Genomic DNA, 28,000 nt, shown 5'->3' with positions numbered 1-28,000 from the left:
ATTGGGCTAGAGTGAATGTGTACTGCTGGGTTACCTGGATGAAATCAGAAATGGTCAAATGTGCATCATAAACCCATATCACTATCAGTTATCAGAAATTCTCTTGTTCAAGTGATAGGGTCTTTACATTTGGAAGATTTGAAAACTATTCTGCTGCTGTGAAGATACAGGTGAGCAGTGCAGTGACAACTGTAGGCCTACCTGGCCAGAGGTTTATTACATCAAGGTTTCTCAAGTTGTGGTATATGGAACATTTGTTGTTGGTCTTCAGAGCATTTATCTGTCCTATAATGCTGGATGCTCCTCCTTATTTCCAGCTGTTAATTGTACTGAGTGAGCTAACACTCCTTTAAATATTGTCCCACGGTTACTATTCCACGTAACCAATTGCTGTGTAGTTATCAGAAAGGATGCTCTGTATTAAAATATGACGCACTATGGATATTTTGAGACTATCTGGTGTTACCATTCCTTTTAATTACATCGCATATTTATAACGTGAAACTTGAGTGTCTGGATCCCTTGGTTGCAAATTGGTTATTGATACACTGTCCCGAACACCGAGCTGGACGTCACAGAACGAATTCAAAGCCAGGGTCGCTGCCTAATTAGCTTGTAACGAATGTCCGGGAGAGCCTGTTTGTTGCTGGTGAGAACGGTACCTGCTGGCTCATTTCATGCTCGGGCTAAATCCGAGGACGCAGCGGCCGGTACTAGCTAGCGCCCTCCAGCTCTCAGTGCCAGGACAGCTCTGGCCTTGGGGCCGGTCGCACCTGAGCAGCCCCAGAGATCCCGGAGCAGGAACTAGGGCCGGGGGATCCCCGTCCACCCTCTCCCCGGGGTCCAACCCCGTTACTGCCAAGGCTGGGCTGAGCCGCGCAATGCGCCCCCGGGCTGGGGTGGGCGCAGTGCTGGGACCGCTCTGTCCCCACGGTGGGGCTGGCTGGAGCTGCATTTGCCGGCCCTTGGGCCAGACCCTTTTGTCGCTCCGGGCTCGCGTCTGGTTGCCCTGTAGCAGGACGCACGGCCCCGGCCCGGCTGGAGCCCCGGCCCAGTGGGCGGGCCGGGAGGCAGGGCCAGTCGGCGGGCTCCGCGCAGCTGCTCCTGTTCGCGCCGGGCGCAGGCGCTGTAGCTTGTTCCCCTGCGGGAAGCGGGTTCCGACCCGTAAGGCTCTGTCAATGAGCTGCGAGGTGTGTAGCCTGCACCCGGGCGGCGGGTGTTTACACGGCACCGGGACGGGGGGCAGGGACAGCGGGCTGCTCCGGGGCACGGCAGAGGCAGTCAGCCGGAAACGTGCTGCTCCGCCCCGGCGGGTGTTTACACGGCACCGGGACGGGGGGCAGGGACAGCGGGCTGCTCCGGGGCACGGCAGAGGCAGTCAGCCGGAAACGTGCTGCTCCGCCCCGGCGGGTGTTTACACGGCACCGGGACGGGGAGCAGGGATAGCGGGCTGCTCCGGGGCACGGCAGAGGCAGTCAGGCGGAAACGTGCTGCTCCGCCCCGGCGGGTGTTTACACGGCACCGGGACGGGGAGCAGGGACAGCGGGCTGCTCCGGGGCACGGCAAAGGCAGTCAGGCGGAAACGTGCTGCTCCGCCCCGGCGGGTGTTTACACGGCACCGGGACGGGGAGCAGGGACAGCGGGCTGCTCCGGGGCACGGCAAAGGCAGTCAGGCGGAAACGTGCTGCTCCGCCCCGGCGAGGCTCGCTCCCTGCTCCCCAGGGCGTGCTGGGGTTTGCTGGACTCGGCGGTGGGGTGGCTGCAGGGGGATTGGGTGACCACGGGACACGTGGTAATCAGCCCCTTCCCCCCTCCCCCACTCACCATTCATTCTGTTGCGGGAGTCACGAGAACACTGGCCACCTCCTTAAGGGCCCGCAGTGTAGTAAGCAGTTGCAGGCGGGCCTAATTAATCACGTCCTGGCTTGGGGGGCCTGGGGTGCAGTCTGTGTAATGAGCTGTTGTGGCTCTCGTGCCTAAAACGAGATCAAGCATTAACGTGAAGTGAAGGGCACGGCAATTTCGCTGCCCCGTGGGCTGGTCCCATGGCTCCGGTGGAGCTCCCTCAGTTGTGGCTGCGGGAGGTCCACCGGAGCCGCGAGCAGCCTACCGTCCACAGCCACGACTGCGGCAGCTCCACCAGACCAGCGGACCCTCCGCAGGTACGACTGCGGTAGGTCCACCGGAGCCGCCTGCCGCCCCCTCCGGAAATGCCACCCCCCAATAATCCTGGCGCCCTAGGCGATTGCCTAGGCCACCTAAATGAAAGCGCCCTGCTTGCATGTGATCTGTATTTTAAAATCGTAATGCTTAATTCATTATTCTTCCTTGGATAATGGTTTGGGGCCCATTTCCTGCACTCCAAATACCCACTGAGGAGGTGGGAGATGAATGGTGTGTTATCTGAATGGAAATTTGTCTTTTAACAGGTTGTTGCGCTGTACTTTGCCAGGAGCGCTGAATTGGCAGGTGTTCGCTCTGAGATTATTTCTGTACCGCAACAATTAACCTCTCTACAGCTGTGGGAAGAAATTGTGAAAAGGCATCCAAGGTAGTTTTAGACTAGTGGTGTACTCTAGTTTGGGGTTTTTGCAAACTGTTAACGGAGTTACAAATGTAATATAGTTGAATTAAATGTATGTCAGTTTTTCAGTATAATAAAAGTAGTAAAATCTGTTCTACATTTTGCTACTTGTGATCTTATTTGTGAGCATGTAGTTCTACAAATACGTTCAAAAGAGTGAATATTTTACTGACTTTTTGCATTAAACTGGGTGGCATTAGTAGCAGCAGCTAAGCTTGCAACTGGAAGGCTGCAATTAAATATTAGAGAGGGTCTTGCCTAAAATCAAACAAAATTGGGTTTTGCGGTAGCAGTAGCAAGTAATCAAACTGGAGTGTATTTTACCATATAGCCTGATACTGGATTGGCTACTAAAACCTATGGACTTTGATCATTTTGTGGCCTGTAGTTTGCAAGTTTTATTCTCCCTATGAAAAGCAAATCAAATGATGTTTTACAGAGGCAAATTGTGCAAAGCTCTTGAAGATGTTACATACCCTACCCTGACTCGGCTGGAAAATGAAATTGTGTCTTGCCTTTCTGTCAGCAGTCACCACTGGCTTCTAACCAGAACTCTAACACATTGACAGTCTTATTTGCCCAGTTGGCACATCTACTTGCTTCTGGGCAATAGTATTTTCTTCCGTCTGTGCTATACGCTGTAAGCACAAAGTGTAATTCTTTTATTATGATTGATTTTACCTTTTTCTAAATAAAGCTTCACTTCTCTTTTCTACTGGACACATGGTATGTTCCTATCCACTGTATATAATTTATTTTTTATTTTGCTTGAAATAACCAGCTCAGTTCCTGTCCTTAGAAATTTTATTGGTTTTGATTCACCACTGGTCCTTTCCCATGAAAAGATAATCACCAAGTCCAAGGGCATACAGTTGTTAGTTTGTGATTTAAAAGAAAATAGTACAAATGCAGATGCGTAAGTCGTAATCTTATTGACTTCAGCTTCTCTGGGCTGTGCACCAGTCAATTGTTCACATTTAACTGTGAGAATTCATGCAAACACTTAAATATATTTATGCTACTGCTAATCCTTCTCAGACTTGCTGCCATTCAGGATCAAGTAGTTTTCGCTGTTCGCCAGGAATACGTGATTCTTGGTGATCAGCTTCTGGTCCTGCAGTCAGGTGACGAGGTTGCCATTATCCCACCTATCAGCGGGGGCTAACGCCAGGCAAACACACTTGGGTATGTATAGTTTCTTCTTGTAAATGGCCTGTGTGGGTTGATCGTGCATTGAAACATTGCTGGAATTATCTTTTTTTAATTTTCCTCTGTATTTAGGGTCTAGTGATTTGTGGATGACTTTTCCCTTCCGCTAGAACTCTTTGAGAGGGTGTAACATGCATCCCCTGCAGTAGACGGCCGTGTTGCTGACACTGAGGTGTAAGTTGGTGCAGTAATAAATGATTAACATATTTGCAACAGATTGGAAAAAGCTTTCAAAATAATTTGGGCTAGATTCACACAGGGACTTGGTTGCCTAGACAAATCACTGGGATTCACAAAGCCTGAGCTTCCTGGGCAATGAGTGGCAGGAGATAGGCACGTAAGAGTGGGATTCACAAAAGCCAGCACACTAGGTAGGGAGTGGCATAAACTAGCCAATAGGAGATGCCAAGGAAAAGGATGTGTCCTAAGCCTGACCCCTCTCAAGGAGTTGAGTGCCGCCTCCTGCTTTGGATTCTCAGCTGTGAACCCTCTCAGAGTTAGGCACCAAAGGTGGTGGTGAAGGACCATCTCCCTCATAACTTTTGGCCCAGCAGTGAGGGTACATCCCTGGGATGTGGAAGACCCTGGTTCAAGTTGCTCCTCTGCCTGAGAGGGAAGAAGGGATTTGAACAGGGATCTGCCACCTCTCAGACTATGTTTTTGATATGGGTCTTCCTCAGTCTTTCGTGTTCATATATCATTGGAGCAGGACTGGATCCTGTGTCCGCTATATCCTGGGTGACTGCTCTAATCACCAGGTTGTAGAGTCATTCACATGCTCTTGTGTTCTGTATCTCTGGCCCACTGACTAACTCTTTATTTGTCCACAGTGGAGCAGCTTTAATGGGAGAGACTAAGGGAGGCCCATATCAGACTATCCCATAGCCTAGTAGCTACAGCACTCACCGGAGAGGTGACAGATTCCTCTTCAAATCCCTTCTTCCCTCAGGCAGTGGGACTGTACCCTAATCACTGGACCACAAGTTAGGAGGGAGGTCCACACTGCACACCCCCACTTTGTGTGATGTTAGCCATGGTCTGAGCATGCCTATGGGATTGGCTCCACAAGTGCATTAGGAAGAGGAATGCTCTTCTTCCATTGCTTTGTGCATCACACTGGGGCTTAGGTGCCCAGCTACCTAGAGCGAGGCAATAGTGTGCATGCTCAGAAGCCAAAAAATAGGCTCCCTGGAAACTTTCAATGCAAAAACTTAGGTGCTAAGGAAGGTTGAGTGCCTGTGAAGTTTGATGGCAGCTAAGCAGGGGTTTTGTGAAGACTAGTGGTGCCTAGGTTTCTTTGATAATGTGGTCTTTTAAGTTGTATTTTTTTAAAGATCTTTTTGTGCTTTTATAGTTGTGGCTTTCAGTAGAGGTGTAGTAGAGTAGAGCTCATGATTGGCTAATATCACAATAAAAAGAAACCTTTTTTCACTTTGATTTTTTAAAATTAAGATGATTTAAAGCAATTTTGAAATATAAAATTATCCTTTTTCTCTGTTGCTAAAAGAACATCTCTCCTTTCAGATAGTCTCAGTGGATGAAATTCTGTCTCAAGAACTGTAATCGGGATAACTCCACTGATTTATGCTGGTGCAACTGATCTCAAAATCTAGCTCACTGCTGTTAAACAAGCTCCTCCTCATGCTTCCCAGAGTAAGTGACATCTCTTGTTCCCATAGAAAGTGGCGGTGTCCCTTTCTGGACTGGTTGCTGCTCTGTCAATGAGCCCTGGCTGAAAGAATGCTTTCAAACTGCCTCTGGAGCAGTTTTTTTTTTATCGTCATAAGATTCCCTGCCTCCTTCTAACTCCAGACAGTTTATAATTTGACATTCTTAGCCAGTCATACAATAGGACATGCTAGCACAGGGGGTCTCTGCTAGCTGATCCCACTGCAGACTGGGTCCTAGAATTGGTATATTAAAACAAACAGAGCCCCGGTACCTCCAGAAATTGCTAACAAGAAGTGCAATTAGTGTTCTCCCAGCAAAGGGGCTAAGAACTGATTCGGCATAGAGACTGACCTTTTTCATTTCTACTGGTGAGCTCTACAGCTGAGGCACATTAGTGGGTGCCATACATTTGCTGGATATATTCAAGCCCCACGGCTGTTTAAAAAGCAGCTTCCAAATGGCCAATGTAATTAGAAAAGTAACTTATTAAATCTTTGAGTTCCGTAGCTTTCTGTTTCCTTCCAGAGAAGCCATGAATGAAAATGAAGATGAGCCCAAAGATTTCATCAAACTGAACTATGAAAAACTCTCTACAGATGAAGTGTCAGAGCTGGTGATTTCTCCATGCTGTGGGGCTGTGTCCCTGTTCATAGGTGAGTTTAATGCTCCTAAAATAAATCGCTGGATGTGTATATCCATCAGTACGTAGAGCAGAGGTCACCTCATAAGTTCAACCTCATGCTTCCTGAGACTACTTAAAAAATAAGTCCCTGGGACAAACCAATAATATTTAGCAAATTACATATTAATCATTTCGAACAAGATCATGGCCACCGCTGGAGCAACTTACACAAAAGGAGATGGGGAGTAGATAGAACTATGTTTCTGTCAACCCCATGTGCTGACCATCAGAGCTGTCCCTCCACCACCTTCCAGTGTAGGGCTGGGGTTCAATGCCACAGTGTAGCCCAAATGCAACTTACCTCTTCATAAAATGGTATCTGAAGAGATGAGACTTAATTCTAGCCTTGTGGTTAGTACATCAGGACCTACATTTTCAGAACCCTTTGTGCTCAGAAGTGGGTACCATTGTGCGCCTAAGTTCCATACAGTTATTCATGTTGTATGAGCAATTGCCGTGACAACAGGCACAACTTTCTAAACACAGAGGGCCAGATCTGTGCTAGTAAAGATGTTGCCATCTTGGGCATCGGTAACTTCGGCGTGTAAAATCTGTGGCTGAAATTCTGTCCTTTTTATACATTAAGAATTGTTAATGTACTTAAAAAAGATCACTTTCAGCTCATTGCAGTGAGTTGGTTGAACCATTTCCAGAATAGGAAATATGTCGTTTGGACATTCTTAGATCACATGCTCTTTGGGGCAGGGAGTATATTTTTGTTCTAGCACAATGGGGTCCTGACTGAGGGCTGGAGTTTCCAGGTACTATTGCAATAGAAATAAATAATTTATTTGTTTTTAGTAATTCATTTATTTTTAGGTACTACAAGGAATAACTTTGAAGGGAAAAAGGTGATTCATTTAGAATATGAAGCATACTCACCAATGGCAGAAGCTGAAATAAAGAAAATCTGTAGAGATGTTAGACAGAAATGGCCTTCAGTCAAACATATAGCAGTGCACCATAGACTTGGGTATGTATGGCCAAGATGTATCTAACTAAATCTGAATTAAATGTCAGTATGCTTGTACTTGCATATGGTGTGAGCAGGAATCTGCATATTTTCTGCTGCAAAACCTGCCACTGAATCCACCCCTTGTTGCAAAATTGTGCTGCAGTGCCTGGTCATTTAAAAAAAACATCAAAGAAACTTTCAAAACATGAAACACATACCAACCAGTGTGGTGATGGATGCCTGAGGCGGTACGTAGCCTGAAACACAGTGAAAATAAAACTAAGATTTATCTGAAACTGCCATAGTGTTTCCAGTCTCTTGCCCTTACCAGAGTATACAAGGTCTAGAATTCAGTCCTACCCTGGAATATCTTTGAAATAGGCATTGCCAGTCGTGCTGGCTGGGAGATCAAGGGTTTTTCCCAAAACTTGACAATTACCCTTTTGTTGAGTTTAAAATGCAGATCCATTGGGAAGTAATGGTGCATGACGATAACGAGCTTTGTGGATAAGGGAGAAGCGGTGGATGTGATATACCTAGACTTTAGTAAGGCATTTGATACGGTCTCGCATGATATTCTTATAGATAAACTAGGAAAGTACAATTTAGATGGGGCTACTATAAGGTGGGTGCATAACTGGCTGGATAACCGTACTCAGAGAGTAGTTATTAATGGCTCCCAATCCTACTGGAAAGGTATAACAAGTGGGGTTCTGCAGGGGTCTGTTTTGGGACTGGCTCTGTTCAATATCTTCATCAACGATTTAGATGTTGGCATAGAAAGTATGCTTGTTAAGTTTGCGGATGATACCAAACTGGGAGGGATTGCAACTGCTTTGGAGGACAGGGTCAAAATTCAAAATGATCTGGACAAATTGGAGAAATGGTCTGAGGTAAACAGGATGAAGTTCAATAAAGATAAATGCAAAGTGCTCCACTTAGGAAGGAACAATCAGTTTCACACATACAGAATGGGAAGAGACTGTCTAGGAAGGAGTATGGCAGAAAGAGATCTATGGGTCATAGTGGACCACAAGCTTAATATGAGTCAACAGTGTGATACTGTTGCAAAAAAAGCAAACGTGATTCTGGGATGCATTAACAGGTGTGTTGTAAACAAGACACGAGAAGTCATTCTTCCGCTTTACTCTGCGCTGGTTAGGCCTCAACTGGATTATTGTGTCCAGTTCTGGGCACCGCATTTCAAGAAAGATGTGGAGAAATTGGAGAAGGTCCAGAGAAGAGCAACAAGAATGATTAAAGGTCTTGAGAACATGACCTATGAAGGAAGGCTGAAGGAATTGGGTTTGTTTAGTTTGGAAAAGAGAAGACTGAGAGGGGACATGATAGCAGTTTTCAGGTATCTAAAAGGGTGTCATCAGGAGGAGGGAGAAAACGTGTTCACCTTAAACTCCAGTGATAGAACAAGAAGCAATGGGCTTAAACTGCAGCAAGGGAGATTTAGGTTGGACATTAGGAAAATAGTTCCTAACTGTCAGGGTAGTTAAACACTGGAGTAGATTGCCTAGAGAAGTTGTGGAATCTCCATCTCTGGAGATATTTAAGAGTAGGTTAGATAAATGGCTATTAGGGATGGTCTAGACAGTATTTGGTCCTGCCATGAGGGCAGGGGACTGGACTCGATGACCTCTCGAGGTCCCTTCCAGTCCTAGAGTCTATGAGTCTATGAATCTTACCAGGTCCATCCTGTACTGGGATCTCCTGGAATCAGTGGGTAGATGCAGGTTTTGGTGCTAGTGGAGCCTTATTCAGGATCAGGGTCTAATCTGAGCACATCACAAATGGCTGCCTCCCCACCTCTCAGCAAAGATAACCTAGCTTTACTGAACAGTGGTAATGTGAGACTTCACTTATTTTACAAAATGTATTACAGTAGATGAAAAATATCCTCATGATATGAAACTAAAAATCTTTACAAATTCAGTTTGGATGCAGAACTGTGCTATTAACAGGTCAAACTGAACTGCCAGGTTCACGGGTGCAGCCTGTCAGTGATTATGCAGGTACACAGGGGCTAGAACAGGCCCTTACTGTTTGATACTTATTCACTGGTAAAACTCAGTCCCTTGCAATGGGTTTCACAATCATTTTTGCAAGTTAGCAAAAGTTCTGCTCTATGCTGTATTGTCTAAAACAATTTTCCTATCTAATCCTGTAAACCTGTTTTAAAAAAAATTGAATAAATATGTTTGTAAAAAGCATAGGACTTGAGCATCGGTTGCTGATTCAAGTTGAGTGGGTTTTATTTTTTAGAGTGTAAGCTGTTTGGGGCAAGGATGCTCATTTACTCTGTGTTGTGTACAGTGCCTTGGTAGAATGGAGCCCAGCCATTGTTGAGGACTTCAGATGCTAATGCCCTGTAAATGTTAAGTTCAGTGTCCTATTCCTGTCTTTCCCTAGTTTAGTTCCAGTAACAGAAGCAAGTGTGATTGTAGCAGTCTCCTCTCCACACCGAGTGGCATCTCTTGAGGCTGTGCAATACTGCATCAACACTTTGAAAGCAACTGTTCCAATTTGGAAAAAGGTGAATTTCATTATTGTAGTTTACAAAAAATGCCACCTCTCGTCTTCACCGTGCTCTCTGTCTCTGGGGTCCGATAGTTGTATAAGCACGTAAAACCGTCAGCTGTCCACTTCTGTGATTTATATTGCAGAGGGATGGTCAGTGCTTTGGGACAGGACTGGTTCTGGGTTCCAAATGTTCAGTTCTGAGGACTTGGCCCTTGATTGTCAGCTTCCAGTATTTTGGATGTTAGTCATTTTTTTTAGCATCTCTGATTTATGAACAAGTTAAATATCCTCCTTTCTAAAATAAAGACTCAGTAGTTTAATATGGAATAATGTAGAAGGCAAATGCATTACAACTTGATCATCATGAGCACTATATGCTTTCGTTCATGAGCTCTGTGTAGGTGGACCCTGCACAGAGCCCTACTAATCCCCAGAGTGGGGATCTGTATAGGCTTGGTGTGTCCCGCCATGGAACTTTATTGCAGAATCAGGGCCTGACACTGTATGCATCTCAAGATAGTGTCCTCTTTCTGTGTCTGCCAAACACTATGCAAACTGTTTGTCCTGTATAACTAATAGCAGATTAGCTGTTGAATTTTTGTGCACTGGTTGTATTTCTATGTAGCAGACTGCTGAAGCACTTCCCATTCTTTGTTTTTGTTTGCAGGAGATTTATGAGGAGGCATATTCTTGGAAAGAAAACAAGGAATGCTTTTGGGCAGATGTGGAAAAATAATTCCATCTCCAAAGTCACTCTACAGTGCATGCAGATCAGCCTTTACTTGTAGATACTTTACAGCAGTGGTGGGCAACCTGTGGCCTGTCAGGATAATCAGCTGGCGGGCCGTGAGACGGTGTTTACATTGACCGTTCGCAGGCGGGAAGCAGTGTCCCGCGCCGCTTCCTGCAGCTCCCATTGGCCTTGAACAGCGAACCACGGCCACTAGGAGTTGCGGCCAGCCGTGCCTGCAGACGGTCAATGTTAATACTGTCTTGCGGCCCGCCAGCTGATTACCCCGACAGGCTGCAGGTTGCCTGCCGCTGCTCTACAGTAAATCTAACTAGTAACAGCGTATGCATTATAACACTTGAGTCTAAAACAGAATGAAATACAAACAGTAATTAGATTAGATTAATAAATAACTTTCATTTTTTGTAAAATCACCCAGCTGTGCTTTTTTAAATAGCTAGACAGTTTTTTTAAAAATGATTTCTCCAAAAATTCTTAATTGAAAGGACTCTAGTTTTATATACTATATGCTGCTTTAATACCTTTATTCTGGCACCTTGTGTGTTCATTGCCAGCACTGGAGAGCACAACATGACAATCAGGTTTGTGTTTTTTTAATCTTAAAAATACCCTTTTAGTTTTATATGACTGCAAAGTCAACTTACCAGCTTTTAGATAGTTTGACACTTTTAAGTTGATTAAACGTTTTTGGTACAAGCAGAGAAAAAATTATAAATTATACCCAGAGTTACTAATGGTACTTCCCAGTAGCTTTGTTTCATAGAAATATTTTTACTGTGTAGTTATTACAGGTCCAATCACATTAAGGAAATTTAAAGCTCTTATTCGAAGTGAGATCATACACAACTAATTTGCATTAGCAATAAAACACAAACTTAACTGAACTTTAATAGATGTATAGAGGTGACTAGTTTTGAAGCAGCTTTTGCAGCAGTCTTATTCTATGGGTTAAAAAAAGCCAATAGTTGTTACAAATTAAAACAGTTTTAAGTCTCTGGCTTGAACTACAAATGCAAGAATATTTACAGTTAGGAATAAAATTTCTCATTTTAACTAATTGTTAAAAGGATATTGTCTTGAAACAGTCAATTAAAAAAATAATTTAGTAGATTTAATAGGAGGAACTAATTAGTTAATGGGGCTACTCGCATAAGTAAAGTTACTCACATATACAAATATTATCAATTTGCATTGTAGTTTTGTGTTGTAGAGGTCTCAACTGAGATCAGAGCCCCATTGTGCTCAGCCCTTAGAAACCTAGTGATAGATAGCTTCTGCCCCAGAGAATTTATAATCTTAAATAGACCAGAGAAGGGAAAGAAGCACAAGGGTGTAGTGACTTGCCCAAGATTACACAACACTTGGGCCCTACTTGTTTCACTGTTTCCTCAGTAGCACAGTCAAGTGCACAAAGCAAAAACAGATAAAGACAATTCTCTCTAATCTTTCAGTCACAGTAATCCTTGGTGTTAGTTTCAAGCAGAATAAGTTTTAATACAAAATCAAACCCCAAAACTTCAAACAAGTGAGATTAAACTGGATCCTTGTACTGTTTTTTGATGTACTTCGTACTGATGGCAGGGGACATCCCTGGGAAGAAGAGAAGCCGCTCTTTGCATGTATGCATCTATTATGGGTGTCTGATGTGTCTTCTATATCATTTTGGCTCTTATATTTAGGTAGGGGAGAGTAAGTTAGACTGAATTTTCCTTGTTTGGAACGTGCGAGTGAAGAACGATGATGTTCGGATGTGGCTTTGCTGTATGGATTGTTCAGTGCTATCAGCTCCATGAATAAAGATAATTTCTACAGAGATCAATATTTGTTGAGGTTTTTTTAAGTGCACTTATTATACCCAGTGTTTCAAATTCTTGGCAGCAGTGGCTTCACCTTAATCTGTTTCCAGGGAGAGGCCCCAATTCTGGGATCAAGCAAAAAATGGGTATTACTTACAAAGAGAGGTATAGGACTAACATGCCGTATTGGTGGTAGTCTATGAACCACGCAGAACCAGTATAGTGCTTATATGCTAGCATTAAAACAGAAAATGACATTGCAAAGTTATACCTTATCTGGGTCAGTAGCAACTTATGGAATCTACGGATTTCACTGGTGCGTCTGTAACTGATTGGATGGAAGGAGAACAGAATAATCACTCACATATCCCCATCATAGAAGCAGCTGGAGAGAAGATTTCAGATCAAGGGGAATACTACTTCCCTCCCAGTAAGCAGGCGTAAGAAAAGTGAGGCATGTTGTGTTAAACTGCTAAGATCACACCATCAGTTTTTGTGTCTGTACTTCAAGGCACAAGCTTCACTTAGTCTAAGCACTAGTTTAGAACAATAAGTCTTAATTTGGAAATGTGTAATTTGGGGTTCTTCAACTGGACTATCAAATAGAAATGGAAAAGTTCCAAGAAAGCTTATGCACATGTATTTAAAGGTTATGGGAGTTACTGGAAGTTATAGTAGAGAGAGGATGTTAAGATACTTGACACATTCAAGCAACTTCTGAAGACTTAAGAACTTATTAATCCTGCCTTCACCTCTATCCTATAATATAACAAAGGTACACCCAGCTAAACCAGCACAACTAGTATTAACTAGCAGAAATACTGTTATGCAGCAACTCAAGAGCATTGGACATTAGGGTAATGTGCTTTAAAGATGTGCTAGAAACCCGGGCAATTCATTGCTGCAGGAGATCAGCAAGAGAAATACTGGGCCTGAACATCATAAGTGGCTGCAACCATTAGTGCTCATTAAGATAATCAGCTCTCCTGTTGCAATATGTAACAACCCATTGCAGTCATGAAGAAGAAAAAAAATCTTTAACCCAGGCATTATACCTAACACATCTTATTTTGTATGCCTGTGATAGTATGCTGGTGAGATGGCTTTTCTACAGGAAAGTTCAAGGGCACAGAGAACAACTTATGCAACACAGGCGGTTGACCGGTGGAAGCAGGAAACTATCACAACATGGAAGCAAAGAATGGATTTGATGGCAGAACCCCTTAGAGAAAATAATTCTCACTTCTTGGCTTGCAGTATTTGAGAGTAACCTGTGCTGTGACTGGATGATCACTTATATAGCTTAATATTTGAGCAACTTTTTAGTGTTGCTCTGGGCCTCATAGTACTTCATTGTTATGTTTTCAAAAGTGGTTTAGGTTGATTTTTAACCATCAATTGCATGCTGGGAGATTGTTACAAAGTAATGGATGGTGCAGGAATGTGGATCAAGATCTATCCAGTAGATGTCAGTAGAGAGACAGCTGCAGGTGGAAGTGTTGGAGGGGCTCAAAATGATTTTTTTTAGAAACGTTAAAAGTCACAGCTCTACATTCACCTTCCCTGAATTCAGTGTTGTGAAATAAAATATAGTTGCTCAGTTCTTGTTGGCTAAAGAGACACGGCCAACTTTAAATTATTTTAAAGAGTTAAAAGTACCACCTCATTCCTGTAGCTATCCTGCCAGTTTGTGGTGTTATATACACGTTTACCTACCTTTTGAATCTGGCCCCAAGTTCTCTTGTGTGAAAGACCCCCACAGCGGACAGCAGTGAAAGTGATAACACAAATTATCAAGTGCATATATAAAAAAACCTGAAAATTGAGGCTTTATTCCAACCCCTTTTAATAATAATAATCTCAGAGTGTTGCTTATGCCAGTGGTAGATTTAAAAAAATTACATGATTTTTAAATTTATTGATGTCCTTTTAAATATTTTGAACCCGGTTTTGTAAAGATTGTCAGCCTGATACTAGTGTGTGCGTAGAGATATCTATATCTATATCTATCTATCTCACAATATGCAATTTGACAAAAGTTTTGATTTGAATGTACACAACAGTGCTGCCTTTTATTTTTGTTATTAAATAAACAAAAACAAACTCCAGTACATCAGGTGCTATGGCATTCTGTACTAAAGTGCAAAATATACATACAGTAGAGGGCAGAAATGTCACCAGAGATTTTAAACCTTAACTGCATTTCTCAGTGAGAACATCATTTTATATCCACTATGTTTAAAAGGTAATGAAATGGGGAAATTGTTAGCCTGATAAAAAGTAACCAACATATGTAGTATTTGGTGATGTTTGATCTTATTTACCGTTATTTTCATACTTTGCTCTTTCAAGTGCAAAACTGGGCTGCAATATGAACTAGATGAGTGGAGGGTCTGAGGATCACTCAAAAGTCACTGCCAACTTGGAGGGGGAAGACAACAAACTGCCCCAAGAGGGGAGGGCAAATGAGTTGTGAAGTTGTAATTTAAGAAGGGAGAGAGCCTGTGGGAACTAGCTACATTAATATAGCTGCACTGGTGCAATCCCCTAGTGTAGATGTGCTGCATCAGTGTGAACTGTGACTTGCACCAGTGCAGCAAAGCTTAGCAGTGTTGCTGCACCAGTGGCTAAAACCTGTACAGCCCCTTAGTATCCTCAACTCCTGGTTGTCAGCACCTTGCAATATCGTAACCTTAGAGTTCTGCTAGTGTAGCAAAGAAAAAAATTGCTGCATTTTATATAGTGGCTTTTAGTGGAGCTTTTCCCCCTCCAAGGCCTGCTTTTATTACAAATCTGAATACAGACTAAGTAACAAAAATTAGTATTTATCATTTGTACTATTAGTGGTGCCTAGGGGCTCTGGGGCCTCATTATGCACAAGCACAGAACAGATGGTCTCTGCCCCCAAAAGTTTACAATCTAGTTCTGAGTCCTCAATCTGATCATTTGGATTAAATCTCTATCTCACATTCCCCACTGGCAGTGTCCACTCTCCTATAAGAGGAGTAGCAGTGTTAGTTTGGATCTGTAAAAAGCGACAGAGTCCTGTGGCACCTTATAGACTAACAGACGTACTGGGTATTCACCCACAAAAGCTCATGCTCCAATACTTCTGTTAGTCTACAAGGTGCCACAGGACTCTGTCGCTTTCTCCTATGAGACTAATTTTTGAGATTTACAAAGGACTTTACTCATATCGTCTAAAACTCAGCCAGTCTAATTCGGATCTCGCACCAGTTTTACACTGTGTAACTCTTGATTTCACTGGAGTTACTCCTGACTTCTGCTGTTGCAAGCAAGATTAGAATCAAAGCCCAGCACTGCAAAATAACACGTTAGAGCTAGAACTAAATGTCTTTACAAGGTATTAAAAATGTAAACCCCCAAACCGTTATACACAGTACAAAATATACATCAAATTTCCAGCATTATTTCTGAGGCTATGCCTACCCAAAAGTGCAATAAAATTACTCTTTACAAAATTGAATTAACTATTTAAGTAATAAAAAATACACATACAAACCGGCCCCCCAACCAAACACAAAACAAACCCACCAAACTAGTAACATTAAATGCCTAAGTGACAGATGCAAAACCCTACTTATGCTCTGCTTTCCTTGTAGTTTGAGAACAGCGCTTCTTCCAGACTAGGTGAAAAATCCTAACACCTGGGACAATGAAAAACCCAGTCACGGCAAGTGAATGTAATCACGCACCTAAAACCCTCGATGTAATACACTCCTCTGCACATTCAACTTGTGACTGACAATAAAAACTGGCTGCCTGCCTGGGTTCCATTACATGCACCACCAAAAGGCACAAGAAATGAAAGAGTTTACCATCCACGGCATTGTTAAATTCCTATTCTTGCTTTGAATGCACAAGATTAATTATGTATGAGGTTTTTGCAAGTTCAGTATGAGTGCAATTTTTTTTTTCAAGTTGTTAAAAGAGAATTGAGGCAGGAGACCAATTTTTATCTTCAAATCTTAGGTTGCATGTGCTAGTCGAGGCACCCAGGGTTTATAACTGCGAGTCAGAAGTTTGTTCTTTTAGGAATTGTTTAGAACATAACTTAATTTTTAAAAACTCAGTTTGGCCACAAGCACAACTGGTGGCAACTGTATTTATCTGTCAGACAATCGAATTTGGGATCCAGATTGTCTTTCAACATGTCACCATAAAAATAGAATATGAAAATATAAAAAAAACTTTTAGAATAAAAACAAACACCAGATAGACTGAAAATAATTCAGCTGTTATTCCAAATGACACCTCTTCCAGCCAGGGAAGTTGGTGGCTTGGCTGGCTACTGTTTACCAACTAAGACGACTTTAGGTAAAAATTTTCAAAAAAGTGCATAAGTGATTTAGGAGCTTAAGGCCAATTTCTGAAAGTGACTTGGGCCCTTAGGAGGCTAAGGTTAAAAATGTGTAAAGGCGCTAAGTGATGTAGGAGCCTCAGTCACATTCATAGAAGAGAGTGGTACTTTTAAAAATCTTTACCTAAAGTCTAACTGAATGTCAAGAGGACTTAGACTCTTAAGTGTCTTTTGAAAATGGGATTTAGGTCCCTTTGAAAATTTTACACCCTTCAGATAATTGTCTTCTATCAGACACCACCTTATTTCTAATCCAAAATATGTATAGAAAAGCATATCAACAGGTGATGTGCTTGTTGTGAGGTTAACTGCCTGTCATGAGAGTCAGGCAACCAAAACTTCAATTATCTCAGCCCACAAGACTGGTGTGGGCTCTCTCTTTAACATGGAGATTCTTAGTTTTTCAAACCTAAAATTCAAAGATTTTCTTTTAAAGCAAAGGGTATATAACATAAGGTCACTTAAATAGAAAAATGTTATGGAAATTAAACAGCGTCACATAAGGCCACCTGAATAAGACGTCCTTTTTAGGTCTTAAAACTTTTCTTTCAAAAGTACTACAGTATTTTAAATTGTACAAAACATAAGTTACTTGTAAAAGTTCTTTAGCTATATAAGAACAAACAGCACGTGACAGGGGTCACACTGCTTAATGCATCGCTGAAAGGCACTCACATAATACGATGATGAGAGTGGTACAAGCACCAATATAGAACAGATCTTCCACTGTTCTTTGTCACACTGGGTGCACATTACTTAGCTTTTCCTGTGCTCCTATAATACACCAGACACCTTCTTTCACGCCTGCCTTATTGTCAGCTACTGAACGAAGGCAAAATCTTGCATTTTCATTCTCATGATGCCAATAGTCTGTGGGGTTACTGCCATGAGTAAGGATTAGGAATCCAAATAAAGGTTTTCAGTTCACCTTGTTCTTTGGGTTAAAGAAAAAAGGACATGTAAATGTAAAGGTATAGTAAGTGATTTTTAATAATAAATATAGGCCTGTTTTTTCTCTTTGTTAGATGATTAACTGTACAAGACAAGGGTTCAGAGAAGTAAAATTTAAATCCATTGGAGTAGTGCTGAGAATTTGAAAGCTGCCACAGTAGCACCTAGTAATGACAGCAAGTCACAGTGAGTTTTCAAATTCAGATCTTCTGCCTTTAAAAAGGACAAAACATGCAAGGCAGCACTAAAGTAGGAGCATGTCTCTTTTAGAAGTACTTGACAAAAATTAAATTTTTACAGCGTATGGCATTTGTAATCTTAGTGAAAGGAATATGATGATGTACTTGGTATGGTGTACCCATCCAGCCATCCTATATTAGGGTGTAGTCTGGAGTCTTCATTCCCAAATCAGGACGCATTGCCCATTTTATAATATATACAACCTGTAAGGTTATAGATTAGTTAAGACTCAGATTTCATGGGAAATGTGAGTCAGTTCTCCAAGACAATCAAAATGTAGCTAAGTAACTGTAAAACTCAGTTTGCTTTTCCATGTCCTGAATCAATACTCATCATGCAATGTCATTATCTAGATCATTTAGTTAGTAGAAAAAAATCATTTTTACCAAGAGCTTATTAACTTGGACTGATATTGTTCCAAAATCTGAAAAAAGTTGCTCTATTTTGCTCTTTGTGGAATGGAAGTGGGATTTCTGCCACAAGGTGTATGCTCCAGACCTGCCCGATTCAAAAGGGTTAATTTGTTTGCAAGGAAAAAAATATACAAGAAAATATACTATAAAATATATGTGAAAAAAACTGACCTGCAGTTACTCTTACAACACAGAAGAATCTGTAAAATATTTTCATCCATAAAAAAAGCATTTTCATTCCTTAAGAAACAAGTTTAACAGTTATTGAACTTTAAGGCACTCCAGCTGAAGATCTGATTGGACCACAGCCATTGTTTGTGGCTCAGAGGATTAGTTCTGTATTCCCATCATTGTTGTCTTCAATCTTTGTCTTTTGTGAGTTCTGTAATTTCATCAATATCTTCTACATCTTTTGTCATTTTTTCATATTTTCTCTTGAAGAAGCCAAGCTGTAAGAAGTTTTGAAAATAGTTTGTCAGCCATGTATATTGTCTATTTTGTGCTGCCTGGTAATGAAAGGTACTAGGATTAGATCTAAACATGCCATTTATTTAGTCATTTGAGACTACATTTCTCAGCTGATAGAAACATTTTCATCAGAACTTTTTTTTTTTGATGAAAAACTAATTTTTGAGAAAAAACAGAAGTTATCTAAAATTTTCAGGTTGTAAACTTTTTTTTGGCAACCTCCCTCCTCCTTAAAAAAAATAAATTGTTTTTATGAAAGAATTCCCCCCTCACACTTTCTTCAATATTTTTTGGTGGTAGAAAACAACTCTAATTAGTAAACTGTTAATTTAAACCTGATTCTTGACTCACACAGTAGTTTCTTTACCAAAAAAAAAAAAAAAAAAAAAAAAAAGGCAGGGGAGAGAAAATTCTTAAAAGCAGGAGGCATGTCTTCATCTGCCTTCCCTGAGCCTTCAGGTTCAAGGTATCTCCCCAAACACAACTTAAAAGAAAAAAAAAGTGCCAAAGCAGCAGAGCTGTGCAGCCAAGTGTCTTTATGACGAAGCACAGGACCTAGAAACGCTCCCCAGTGAGCAGTTGCCTTGGTGCACCAGGGAGCCCTTCAAACACCAATGCTTTGGCACAGAGATAATCTGTTGCCTTTCCCAAAACCAAACACCCTGGATAGCTCTTCTCCTCCTTAGTCCCTCCCCTCCCACCTCTCCACAAGCCTCTTCCTTTCTCCATCTCCCACTCACCCTGCCTGCCTCTTGCATATCTTTGTTCATTTTCCCATCTTTCCCCAAAGTCCACCCCCATCCCTCCTGCTGCCCAGCCTGCAACCTTGGAACATTGGAGGTATGTGCAGAGCACAGCTTGCGAGTCATGGAGGTAGGCTGACACCTATCAGAAAACAGAGATGCCATGATTATACAGGAAGTCAGTGCTTACCCGTTCCTTGTCTATTAAATGTATTATAATAATTTTCCATATTTCCCAGGGCTGCTGTAAGGATCCCTTGTAATGTACTTTGAGATCCTCACATGGAAGGTGCAATACTAATAAAAATATTTTTCTCCCCAAGTTGCAGATAAATGATTGTTCGGCATGATTACATATCAATTCTTACAATTATAGCCCTGGTGTATTCAGGTGGGAACTTTCATTGGTTTACTTTTACAGATATGAATATATCTACTCACCTTCCATAAAACAGCAACCAACGCTAACAGCAACAGCAGTCCTGCCAGTATACTTCCTATCACAACTCCGATTGGTACCTCCGCTTTCTCCTCAGGCTTCATTATTGTCACTGGGATCTGAAAGCAGACAGTTTTATTTGTTGTGTATCAACATGAACAATATTAAAGAAGTTTTTCTAATCCCCATCTTTTATTTAGCTGGAACAGCTGTACAGATTCCCTGGCAAAAGGCTGGAGGGCTGCACCAGAATTGTTGTTTGATTTGCTGGTGTTAATAGCTATTTCCTATTATTAATAATAGATATTTGCATTGTTGTGTGTAGGCACCCCAGCTACAGATGACGGTACCATCATTTTAGGTGACATACAAACTCATAACAAGATGGTCTCTGCAGAGCCCACAGAACAAAGAGGAAGAGTAATCTCATCTTCATCACCTCCTCCTTCTCCTTCCTTTAATGAGAATCCTTCTGCAGTGAATCCACGCACTGCAAACAAAGACCACTGCTAGATAAATCACATATACCCACAGACAAAGACTAGGGGCTGGGACTAGAACTGGGATGGTGCTGTTCCTCCATCTTCACAAAACAAAGCCTCTGCTACTTCAGCTAAAAGAGAACTAGTCCAAACTGACAGTAGTAGCTAGTAGTACACAAGAAGGCAACATTATTTGCTCATACACATGAAAGTCCCCACATTATCCTGTCATCCCAGCAGGCGGATGGCTTCCTGCTCTTTGCCTGCAGGTCCTAACACCCTACTTGAAACTACTCTAAGGGCATTGAAGAACTAGTACAGATCTTAATGTTAGCCAGGTTTCCACTAACAGTTTTTAGCCTGAAGTAGCAGCAAGAGTAGATGGGTCAAGTTGGAAGGACAGAAAAGGTGGAATTGTGCTGGGATCTGCTCTTCCCTTGAGTTCCCAGACACTGCCATGCTTCTCACCGGTCAGAAGATCTCCTACTATCTGAATACAGAGCTCCCAAAATATCTTGAAATTAACTCATTTCCAGGTGACAGCTACCATGGAACTAGTTAGTTGTACATGGGTTAAGTCCGATTATAAACTTGGATGGATATTTACAATTGCTTTTCTAGACCTCTTAGTGTAAGGTTTATAAACTTCACATCTGATTAACACTACTTGCAAGTTTAAGAAACTTTAAACGTTTTGGAGTCACATTTTAATTTTCATATGTGAGTAGTTAATGTTTATAAAGAGTTATAATGGGAACAGGTTTTGCTTGCTGTGAAACCAGATAAACCACAGCAATGTATTTTTTCAGGGTTGCTTGCTCTCAGCTTTGTCTGATGGAATTTAGTCTCAAGCTTTCTGGGAAAGCCACACTGACACGTCAATGATTTACCATTGGAACCCTGTTATTATGTTAGGTGTGGCTATGTGTATCCATTTCACTGCAACAATCTTCATGCATTTTATAACTGAACAGCCACAATAATGATTTTAGCAGGTAAACTTTCTGTACTTTGTTCTCAACTGGCAGTGCTTTCTAACTGGAAAAAAATCTGAAGATTTCTTATACCAAGTACATCTATAAAGCTCCACCCAGTTACCCAGGGACAACATTCATTTGTGCTGAAAACAAGCTTCTCTAATTTGCAATAGGGGAAAAGCTGCTTTTATGTGAAGGTTGGCTGGAACTGTTATGGATATTAAAATAATGCTGAAGCTGCCTCCTTTGAAAAGGCAGCTCTACACTTTGAAAAGTCACTACATGCAAATGGCACTCTCTTAGGGCCAAAATGTGGCCCAGCTTGCATGGTGGCACAAGGGAGTAAGGGTGCATAAGACGCTTTAAATATCTCAATAAAATATCTCATCCAAAAATCAAAACATTTTAAGTTATTTGGTAAGGGATTCTCAGCGAGGCATGCAACCATCTGACATGGAAAGGGGAAATTTGAGAAGTGAGAGAAAAAGATGGAGAAAACCTGAATTTACACACAAACCTCTGGTGGCAGAGAGACTTGAGGGTCCAGTTGATTTGAAGGAAATGTCCTTTGAAATAAAAATACTGCAAACTAACATCTCCACACGCCCCCCCAACCACTATAATATGGCCAAAATCACACCTGCAATATGAACCATTCAATTCAGTGTCAAAACTTGCACTGAAATCAGTGCGCCAGGATTTCCACCCTAAAAGAACTAGAAATGATATTTTTTTCAGATGATCTGGAATCATTAAAAAGTGGAGGACACACAGACACTCTTCTAATATTCATTTTGCACACCATGTATATTTTTCTAACTCTCTACTGAATACATGGTGCCGTAACCGAACCTCTCACAACTCAATTGTGGATCAAAGACTCATAATGCAGGATACATAAAAGATTACTGTAGATTAGGGCTGTCAAGTGATTAAAATGATCTAGGACACTCCAAGTATCATGCCAGTCCAAACACTGGCATCTACTGTTTCAGGGATAGTGTGAAATTCTTCGAACCCACAAATATACTTTCTCTTCTTTTCAGCAGTTCTCCAGGAACTGACTATATGCCTGAGTACAAATGGACCCATTTAGAATCTCTTTACAAAGTGCAATGTTTCATGGGAACAATGACGATAGAAGTAGTACTGTGCTTTGGCCTTATTTCCTCTTGGAGATAGGTCAATCAATAACTGCTCTAGTACATATTTAATTGGATTTTCCATTAGCTGCAACTGGGTGCTGATGCACATCATCATCACTAAGCCAACTCCCTTATTAGCTTGTTTCTTGAGTTGCATTCCAATCCCCAAAGGTCTTGAAATAGATCTATTTTTTGCATCAGATGGGCTTGGAAGTTCTCCAAAAAGAAATACAAAAACAGTATTCCAGGTGAAGTAATGTCAACCCATGCCCAGACCAAGGGAGGGAGATGTTTTTGTTTCTACTGTTGTAACAAAGCATTTTCCCAACACTATTTAAATTTACATATTAATGAATTAAATCCTTGGGAGGAAACATTCTAAACCATAGCAGTGTGTACAACAAAAAGTATTTAAGATAAGAGTCACTAGAACATCAAGATTATTAAATATGTCCATATTACATCCATTCTAAATTGGAGTATACTCTGCAACATGTTACAATGTAGATGTGATTTTGGTCATCATTAGAACTGTGCAAAACATTCACAATTATACCAAAATGCACCTATGCAAATAGAACTTAAAACTCAGATGAGATTTGCTGAAATGTTTCCTAAAGTTCATGAATCCAGGTCAATTTATTGTTTTATGGTAAAACTAATGTAAAATTTGACATTTTTTACATGAAATCAGTTGAACCTCAGAGCTTTCTACAGAGTTTTGCTGGTAGTTTTGGAGTTCATTCACAACAAAAGTCAGGTGTGCAAGCTCACACAAATTAACAAACAGCATTTGTAGAAACACCAGCCAGCTGAAACTGTAACATTTTCAACAACTCTAAAACAGACAGGTGAATAAAATCAACTTAACGTATTCAAGCAAATGAGCAGATTTTCTGTGACCTGCCACATACCTCTCAGGGACATTAAAATCAAATATTAGCTTTTAGATACAGTAAAATATTAAGAAAGGAAACACTTCCATTGAACAACACTCACAGGTAGGGTATTCTCTCCAATTATAAATAATTCTGGGTTATGCGTATCAATTTCTGCAACTGCTGTCAGCTGTAACATCTGGAAAGTTGACTGCAATAGAAAAATAAACTTGCAAATATCTGATCAAGCATTCCTATAATGAAGATGTTTTAAAATAATTCTCCTTAACTCAATGTTACTTTAGAGCTGAAGACTATTATAGTATTCCAAAAACTGGAATTATATTTGCCAATGCTTATTGATCCAGTATCTACAGGAAAGTAATGAATAAATATGCCAGTAATGCACACTTCAGCCTTGCTAAGCTTACCGTTAATAATTACGATTTTTTTAATTAAAAAACCCTATTTTCATCATATAGTTCAGGGAAAAGAAGATATTGAAATATCTGTCATTGTTTGAAAAGTCTTGCTGGTGTTTAGCTGTGAAGGTGGCCAGAGAATCAGAAGGAGGGGGAGAAATGGAAAGGCAATATAGCACGGGGACGGGGACATAGTTCTGGCATTTCAAAGAAGTGTAAAATGAGAATGTGCTTTTCACTTCCTTTTCCTGTGTCTCTATCCAACTTCTCTCTGCTTTTCTTCTCTTTACTTTTTCCTAGCACCATCTATTTTCCCCCCATCCCTCAGCATCTGATCCTCTTCACTCTTTCTGGACTGAAAAAGGTAAAAAATGGAATACTTTTAAAATGTATTCTTGTGCCAGACCCTAAGATCCCATCTCTTTCCATTAATATTTCCAGTGCTAGTGGAGCTTGTGCAGGAGTTCAAACATTGCCAGTTCAGTACGACTGCGTTCCATGTGACGCTTTGCATATGCGACCAACAGTACAGGGATACCAGTCTAAAAGAGTGCTGTAGGAATGGGTTGGGTGTTAGTAGAGGAATGTGGGCAGAACTCTAACCACTGCATGCAGTACTGGAAAAGCTATCCCAGATAGGATAAATATTTGGTCCTTTTATCTCTTGAATCATCGTTCTCTACTTGACTGTTGACTTCTCAGAACACTCTCCTTTCTCTTCCCTGCTTCACAGATGCATGCATACCCTTCATCCTTTTCACACAGAATGCCTGTCATTCTAAATGCAAAGGATTATGGGCACGCAGTGTCATCTATAAACGGCTGTCCATGCTGGAGTACTGACAATCAAATGGAGGATATGCGGCCATGAGAAGAGAGGGAAAACTGTAACAGATTTTTTTCTGCTAGAGGGAAGCCAGCATTACCAGCTACCGTTCCTGCTCTCTCAATGCACAGCCATTTATCCCCTTTTATTCTGACCTTTCGTGTATCTAAAACAACATCCAAGTATTCTTGGTTCAGCTCATTAAAAAAAATACATTCTTAAAAAAGTCACTATAAAAGGCAGGCTGATTCTTGATTCACACACTCTCATAAGCCTATTACACTATCAGTCTGACCTGAGGGCTTTTTTTTTTTAATGGTTTAAGTATTGACATTTACAAGAATCCTGCTAGTAAATTTCAATACCCAGTCACAAGACTTGGCAGACAGAACACAGACAGTGCGTCATATGCCTGAGATTGCAAACAAACCCAGAATGTTAGGAGAGTTTTGGTTGGTTGCCTAGCTGAGAAACAGACATCGTTTCATTTCAGAGGGCTGATAATTTTTCACGATTAGTGTTGTGTCTTGGAGGACATGTGGGAGTTTAAAATGTGATACTCATGGTTATTATTTAAATATTTTAAGCATACTGTAAAATTCAATCTGGGATCTGTTTCCTTGACAAGTGACCCTTTAAAACCCAAACAAAAGGTTTTTATATCTTTGTACCGAATGTACACACCTTTTCTGAGGAAAAAAATTGACAACACTAATGATAGCATCAAGTTCTGGGCTTTTGATATTTTGGAATGATTAGAATGAATGCAATATAGGCAGGATTCAATTTAAATCCATAGATATCAGTAAATGTTGATTTCAGCTGACACACTGAAATTGATGAATAAAATATCCATCAGTAATGGAATGGATAGAGCCTGCCCCCTGCACTTTGCACCTTCAGGGAGTGGGTGTCACAGGCGATGTGACAGCTCAGGGAGCCCTCTGCAGCCCTGCTGACATAGGAGTCAGTGAGAGGGGCCATGATAGCAAGGCTGCAGAGGGCTCATTGCCTGGCTGCAGGTCCAGTGACACCCAATTTCTGTATGCACAAGGTGTGGGGAAGGCTGTGGTGCTGGTGAGGCAGATAAGAGACTCCTGGCTAGGGCTGTGAGGAGGATGACAAGCCCCTGGCCATAGGGAAGGTCACTCCATGGCTGAATAGGTTAAAATCAAGTAATAAAAATCTTAAAAATAAAAACAGACACAAATTGAAAAAAAAGTAAAATTAATATTAATCCTCAAAATTGCAAAAAAAAATAAAAAATCCTGACAAGCTGGAATAAAGGTTTGCTGCAGTTCAAAAGTGAAGATCGTGTTTTTTTTCCAGAATATAATATGACTGCACAAGAATTTATTGCAGCCGTGTCGGCCCCAGACCTGAAGAAGCACTCTGTGCAAGCTGCTTCTTTTCAACCAACAGAAGTGGGTCCAATAAAACCTTGTTTCAGTGGTTTATTGTCATGTGCTGTCTTTTTCAGCTCTATGGAAATGCTAGTTTCTGGTTACTTGAGCTTATAGGACAGTCTGCAAAAGCAAACACCATATGAAGATTTGTGTCACCATTGTAGCTGCAATGCCTCAGTGGGTGTCTCTCTCTATTTAATATTTTAAATGGTTTGTTACACAGACTTAATATCTATTTCAGCTTCAGTTGCAAATTTTTGATTTAGGATAATAGACAAAATAACGTAAAAGAAGAAGAAGAAGGGATTGCTATGGAAGGGGCGCTTTCAGTGTTACGTTTCAAAAATATCAGCAAGCATGACGTACATGGGTATAACATCTCCCATCAAAAGGTACCTAATACTTACAGCTGCAAAGGTCCCATTCCAGATTCTGGTAGACACATTTACAAAATACTCTCCTTTCACTGTGAGGTCTTTCAGCTTGCATGTAATTGTATTACAGTGTGTGTTCTTACAGTTCTTTCAGAGAAGGGGGAAAAAGAGGTATTAGCATGATTTTAAAAAGCATAATTCACTTTAATAAATACCACAGTTTTAATTCTAAACTTCTTGGTACTTGCTGCCCAAGTTTCTTAACTTAGTTATTCTGTATGTATTAATTAAATGCTTGTGACCCATGCTAAAGCCCCCTCCTTATCTATATGCAGGGGTGAAAGTAACTTACAGGACTTACGGGTACTGCCTGAGTCCTGAGGGGGGCGTGGCCTCAACCGGAAGAGGTGTGGCCTCAATCGGAAGAGGAGGTGCCTCTCAAGATTTAAAGGCCCTAGGGCACCGGCTGTGGCTGGGAGCCCCAGGGCCTTTATATCAACCTGGGGCTCCCAGCTGCAGAGGCGGCTGGAAGCCTCCTGGGGCTCCTGCCACCGCGGAGCTCCGGACCCTTTAAATTCCCACCGCAGCCGCGGCAGCCCAGAGCCCCTTAAATCTGGCCCCAGCCCAGCCGTCGGAGCCGCGGTCGGGGGGTTTAAAGAGCTCTGGGCTGACCGCAGCCAGGGCAGCCCAGAGCCCTTTAAATCCGGCCCCAGCCCGACTGCGGGCAAGGTTTTAAAGGGCTCTGTCTGACCGCAGCCATGGCAGCCCAGAGCCTTTTAAATCCGGCCCCAGCCTGGCTGCAGGTGGGGGGTTTAAAGGGATCTCGGCTGACCGCAGTCATGGCAACCCAGAGCCCCTTAAATCCGGCCCCAGCCCAGCCGCCGGAGCCGTGGGCAGGGGGTTTAAAAGGCTCTGGGCTGCCCGCAGCTGCGGCAGCCCAGAGCTCTTTAAATCTGGCCCCACCCTGGCTGCCGGAGCCGTGGGTGGGATTTAAGGGGCTCTGGGCTGCCCGCTGTGGCGGGCAGCCCAGAGCCCTTTAAATCCCCGCTGCAGAAGCCGGTGCGGTCCGGCACAGCATACTGGCTCTTGCCAGTACGCCGTACCGGACTGGACTGGCTTACTTTCACCTCTGTCTATAGAACAGATACAGTATGAAGAGTGTAAGTGAAAGCTTACTCATACTTCTCCACCAACATACCTCAGCCCTAACTCAGAGGGATCTCCTCCAGCAAGAAGTCTCATTTCACACAGATTCTTAATGTTATATAAGCATATTTTTATAGTTATTTCTGAGGCGGTTTAGATTAATTTAGTCAGCATCAGTGATATCAGTTGTCTAAAGACTGCAGCAATATTAATAGTCAGATGGTCGCTATAGGAAAACCTAAAATAAACTGAACTAGACAGACACAAGCAGTGGAAAGAATAAAGTTCGGTGAGCTGCAAGGAGTAATATTAGAGACTGTTCTGTGAAAAATATAACCGTTTGCACATACACAATAATACATGCATGCAATGTAGTGGAAAATGGGCTGTGGTTACTCTGCAGAAATTATAGCTGTAGAAAGAAAAAATATATACAAAGGAGGAGGAAACAGCAACACAATACAATTATAGGTCCCTATGCTGCATTGTGATTTATGCAGGTGGACTACTGAACCTGTGTGGAGCACCA

General features: G+C 41.7%; 2 protein-coding genes across 8 annotated transcripts in view; one reads left to right on the top strand and one right to left on the bottom strand.

Moving 5' to 3' along the window:
* The first annotated feature begins 1,065 nt into the window (after positions 1-1,065).
* MOCS2 (molybdenum cofactor synthesis 2) lies at positions 1,066-12,199 on the top strand. 6 transcript variants are annotated; one of them, XM_050947175.1, is made up of 7 exons: positions 1,066-1,190; positions 3,866-3,967; positions 5,318-5,446; positions 5,990-6,117; positions 6,948-7,119; positions 9,523-9,646; positions 10,301-12,199. In XM_050947175.1, exons 4-7 carry the CDS (start codon positions 5,997-5,999, stop codon positions 10,367-10,369), a joined length of 486 nt encoding a protein of 161 aa, XP_050803132.1. In that variant the 5' UTR covers positions 1,066-1,190; positions 3,866-3,967; positions 5,318-5,446; positions 5,990-5,996; the 3' UTR covers positions 10,370-12,199. The 6 variants fall into 6 exon arrangements, with proteins under 6 accessions (XP_050803132.1, XP_050803136.1, XP_050803135.1 ...); XM_050947179.1 differs by having other exon boundaries at positions 5,972-6,117; XM_050947181.1 differs by having other exon boundaries at positions 1,069-1,190; positions 6,966-7,119.
* Positions 12,200-17,827: 5,628 nt separating this feature from the next.
* ITGA2 (integrin subunit alpha 2) overlaps positions 17,828-28,000 on the bottom strand; it is a 100,640-nt gene continuing 90,467 nt past the window's right edge. Inside the window, exons 27-30 of one of the 2 annotated variants that reach the window (XM_050946870.1) lie at positions 26,359-26,472; positions 23,419-23,508; positions 19,818-19,934; positions 17,828-18,614 (exon numbers count right to left, since the gene is read on the bottom strand). In XM_050946870.1, coding sequence (XP_050802827.1) covers positions 18,525-18,614; positions 19,818-19,934; positions 23,419-23,508; positions 26,359-26,472 — 411 coding nt within the window. In that variant the 3' untranslated portion in view covers positions 17,828-18,524. The remainder of the gene's footprint in view (positions 18,615-19,817; positions 19,935-23,418; positions 23,509-26,358; positions 26,473-28,000) is intronic. The other variant, XM_050946871.1, reaches the window with a different exon arrangement.

Source organism: Gopherus flavomarginatus, chromosome 3 (assembly GCF_025201925.1).
Source record: "Gopherus flavomarginatus isolate rGopFla2 chromosome 3, rGopFla2.mat.asm, whole genome shotgun sequence".
Classification (NCBI taxonomy): Eukaryota; Metazoa; Chordata; order Testudines; family Testudinidae; genus Gopherus; species Gopherus flavomarginatus.
The sequence above is the reverse complement of the archived record's forward strand: the minus strand, read 5'-3'. Positions and strand labels throughout refer to the sequence as shown.